General features: G+C 37.3%; 1 protein-coding gene across 1 annotated transcript; it reads right to left on the minus strand.

The window, feature by feature from the left end:
- Positions 1 to 583: 583 nt before the first annotated feature.
- LOC110098927 (pentatricopeptide repeat-containing protein At4g37170) lies at positions 584 to 2,650 on the minus strand. The gene has a single exon (XM_020825879.2). It carries the CDS (start codon positions 2,628 to 2,630, stop codon positions 630 to 632), a length of 2,001 nt encoding a protein of 666 aa, XP_020681538.1. The 5' UTR covers positions 2,631 to 2,650; the 3' UTR covers positions 584 to 629.
- Between the last annotated feature and the right edge of the window lie 2,027 nt (positions 2,651 to 4,677).

Here is a 4,677-nt window from a genome sequence, read left to right on the forward strand (position 1 = left end):
ATTCATGGTGACTAATATATTTGCCTCTTTTGAATCCATAATATTTTGATTCGCTCCTCTCTTTCACAGATCATAATGAATTGAGACAGTTATCTCAATTGTTTTTTGGGTCTTTGGTTGCAATGTAATTTTATCTTACATTACTTTACTTTTGTTGAGCATTCTATGTTTTTTGGTTTGTAGCTTAGTTTCTTTTGATTATACGCATGTGTCAAAGATGGAAGCCATAAGGGTTTCTTCCACTTGGTGATTGGATGGGCTAAGAAAGAAGGAGAAATGAGTTCAGGAAGATTAAAGAAACTCCTATTTTGGCTTCAAATTTTGGTGAGAATTCCTCCAAACATTATTTGCTTCGGGAAATATTAAGAGTTGTTTATCAGTCCTATTCTGTACTATTCCATATATTTAATAATGAATTTATCTAGCTCTCATCATCCAATGCATGTAGGTCATTATTGATCTAAGTAGATGAATCTGGTGTTCTTGTCCATGTGATTCTTGTTACCTCCTACAACTTAAATATAAAACCAAAGAACTAAAAAAATATTCACACCTTACCTATGTCAACACTCTCAAAGAAGAGTAACATACTAAGATCCAGTATAATATACTGATATTGATCCAAAAACTTACCAATAATCCCCACAAGAACAGTCTCCATTCTTAAATTTATGGAATCTGTTTGAGTCCCTAACAATTATTTCCCTTCCTGTAATGTTCGAGATAAACTTAAAAGCAGTATGACAATCCCCACAAATTCTAAGATTCTTAAATACCCTGATAAATGTTCCAGGTGGTGTAGCAAAAATTCCAAAAGCAACAGCAAGCTTCTCGCTGTGGTATGAAAGATTATTCTCTTTCTGCTCCTCTTCAACATCATGCAGCACAAAATTTGTATCTGGCACATACCCTTCTTCCTTCATTTTGATTTGTAATTTCTCCAGGAATGCATAGATTTGTTTTGCCAGTGGATGTGAATCATCCCCTACTAAGAACACATGAACTTTTCGCTTAACCTCAATCCAACTTGAACCAGGCTTCTTTACAACGCCTCTTTCATCCATTTTTCTACGAATTTTCTCAACTTCATCCCACTTGCCAGCAGAGGCATAGATATTGGCCAATGTCACATAGGTTGCAGCGTTTTCGGGCTCTATATCAAATAAAGATTCTGCTGCTCTTTTGGCTAACTTCAGATTTCTATGTATCCTGCAGCCAGCAAGGAGAGAAGCCCATAAGAACTTATCAGGCTTCATTGGCATCCCATTAATTATCTCTTCTGCTTTCTGAAACCGCCCTGCTCTGCTGAGGAGATCAACAACACATGAATAGTGGTCGGTGGTGTGCCTGAGCTCAAATTTCTCCTTTATTGAATTAAAAATCTCAATGCCTTTATCAACCAGACCAGCATGTACACATGCTGAAAGAACTCCAACAAAGGTAATGTGATCTGGCCTAATCCCAGATTCAAGCAGCAGGTCATAATAAAGGAGAGCCTTTCTGGGTTGACCATTCTGAGCAAATCCGGAGATTAGCGAAGTCCATGCGACCAAATCGGGTTTCAGCATTCTTTCAAAGAAAATATTGGCCTTTTCAATGTTTCCACATTTGGAGTACATGTGCAAAACAGCACTGGCAGCAAAAGATGAAGGGTCAGAGCCAACTCTGATCATGTGGCCATGGACCTCTCTTCCAAGCCCTTCAACAGCGAGCTCTGAGCAAGCATCCAAAACGCCAGCAAAGGTGAAATCATTTGGTCGAACGCAGGTGCTGAACATATGACGAAAGAGCTCAAGCCCCTCCATTCTCCTACCCGCATCAAAATACCTCCCAATCATTGCAGTCCAAGAAACAACATCTTGGTCAGAACTCAAATCAAACACTTGACGTGCATTCTTGATGCTCCCACACTTAGCATACATGTCTGAGAGCGCACTCCAAACAACGGCATCAGATTCCAGCCCAGCCCTGACTATGTGGCAATGAATCTCCCTCCCATGCCGGAGGCTTAAAACAGCCGTTGAAGCAGCAAGAGCACTTGAAGCAGTGAATCTGTTGCTGTATTTCGAATTTTCAGCGGCCATTTCTCGAAGCATTCGCCTATACAGTTCAAGCGACTGAGTGGGAAAGTTGTGATGGGTATAACAAGCAATGATACTGCTCCAGGAGAAGTGATCCCGTATAGGTATCTCATCAAAGAGGCGACAGGCCTCAGCGAGGTCACCAGCATTGGAGTAACCGGCCATAAGGGTGTTAAATGAGCAGGTGTCTCTGTGGGGCATTTCGTCGAACATCTTGCGGGCGTCGACGAGGCTTCCGCATTTGCAGTAAGCATAAATGAGGCGATTGAATAAGGTGGTAGGAGGATTAAAGGGAGGTGATCTAAGGTGGGAATGGAGGCGGCGTGCAGCTTTAAGGGATCGTAGTCGGAGGCATTGATCAAAGGCTTCATGGAAGAAACCGTGGCGGCAGAGAGCATCGATGGATTCAGTAGAGCAGCTCGTGGTCTCGGCTTCAGGAAAAAAAGAAGGGGAAGGAGGGCAGGAGCAAGGTGCGGGTACTGAGGCAGCGGCGAGGTTTCTGGCGAAGCGGGAAAAGAGACGGGTTCGGAGTTGGCACCTTCCACTCATGGTGGGCTGATATCGGGATGATTAGAGCCCGTGGGACTACTATTGGATGTGGTTCAACTGGGCCGAGGCCCAAGTTAAAATTTCGTTTCTTTTTACACCTCATTTGGAGTGGGCTGAGCCTTGAAAGTGTTGAAGCTATCCAATAGAAACAGTGCTTGCAGCTTAAGTACGAAACTTCTATTTGAAAGTTTGCACATATTAAAAGTCATATAATTATGTTTTACAAGGGTGCATGAAAATAAGTAAAGATGAATAATTTTTATTTCTAAATAGTTTTTGATAACTTATATATTCATGAAAGAGTGCATAAGACAATTTAGGGTTATTTGAAAATAAAAAATAATTTATTTAATATAATGATAAATGTTATTTAAGTATTATATAATTTTGAATAATCTTCATTGAAGGGCTTGGAGGTGTGCATATGAATTGAAGTGTATTTTTAATCTATTTCACATTGATATATCATCAAAGAAATATCTTGGTCGGGCATGAATCTTTAGGCAAAGTTAAATCGAAAACTTCCAAAATTAATTTCGGGACAATCTAAACACCGATTTTAGCAAACGTATAGTCAAATTGAACATCTCGAAAAGACGAACCCAATGACACCAAATTTGATCTAATCTGAGCCCAAATGAGTCCAAATTGTGGGCCTGAAGCACATTTGAGCATGGTCACCCACATAAAATCTATGAACATCTAAATCAATTCACATATTGCAGAAATAAATAAACACATCAAATAATCAATTTTACAAACACAATGTAGTGAAAATCACGAGAAAGCCTGTCATACAGCAGTAGGAAAGTAAATATCAGTCTAACATAAAGCTAGAATTGATTGCCCTAATAAACAAATTTAAGTGTATTTAATAGGTTGGCTGGCTTACCACATTAAAATTAGCAGGGATAATAGTGAGGTAAGAAGATAAGTTTATTACTCTACAAGTTAAAGAATTTGAGGACAATTTAAAATAGAATTTTGAAGATTATTGTTTGATCTTGTTGACCAGAATTTAATTCATTCTTGAAAGATAAAAATAAGTGATTCAATAGTAAAAGAAAGGGGAAAAAGAAGGAAAAGATAAATTAAAGATTATTAATAACATTAATTGTGTTGTGTGCAAGTAATTAGGTCACTTCAAGTGGAAGTGTTTAACCGAAAAGCTCAAGGCCAAACGAAAAAAAAAAAGCTTAAGAAAAAAATTTTAAAAGAAGATCTAAAAAAACTCAAAAGGCCTTTTCAATCAGCACAAACGTAAATTCATCAGCAAGCGAGTTCAAGGAGGAAATGAATAATATATGTTTGATGGATAAGAGTGATTGGGTGATTCAAACTCTTAACATGAATATTATTTATCATACAATGAGTTGGTTTTTAGTTTGAAGAATTATACAACAATTTTAAATTACCTAAAAAAATACTCAAGTTATTTTTAAGTGCTTATCAATAGAGCAAGTGCATAGCATTCTATTGCAAGGCCTAGAGAAAATAAGGAAAAAAATTAGAAGAAAAATTATCCTTTCCAGATAATTTGAAAAAGTATGAATTTTTGCAATAAGAATATATTAAATTGGATCTCTAAACATGAGTTTCATGTTAGGATAGATTCACTTATATGTACAAATAAAGGCTTGAGGAATGAAGTGTTGGAATTTAACATCTCTCCTCCATACCCATTTGCATGCCCCATCTAAGATGAGATACTACATCTTCATCTTATAAGAAGAAGATGTTTTAAACTTATTGGTTCATACATTCCATATCTAACACTAACTATTACTTATGTGGCATGATTAATCATTTAACACACATGTGCACTCATGGGAAACAAATGAGCATGGGTTATAATTTGATTTCTAAGCAAATCATAATGAATTATGTCATTCATTCATCCGCTTGCATCAAGAAACCCGAGATTGTTTGGTTCCTATAATAAAAATTTAGCTTTTCTTTCTAGCTATGCCTGCGTTATAAGGCTGGTTGAGGCATATGGCACCTAGACTATGAGTGCTCAAGTTATCTGACTTAAGATATATCAAAA

The sequence above is a fragment of the Dendrobium catenatum genome, unplaced genomic scaffold (genome assembly GCF_001605985.2).
Source record: "Dendrobium catenatum unplaced genomic scaffold, ASM160598v2 fragScaff_scaffold_1180, whole genome shotgun sequence".
Lineage (NCBI taxonomy): Eukaryota > Viridiplantae > Streptophyta > Magnoliopsida > Asparagales > Orchidaceae > Dendrobium > Dendrobium catenatum.

Excerpts from the sequence above, each read along its gene's own strand:
- LOC110098927 (XM_020825879.2), bottom strand. The coding sequence starts at position 2,630 with ATGAGTGGAAGGTGCCAACTCCGAACCCGTCTCTTTTCCCGCTTCGCC.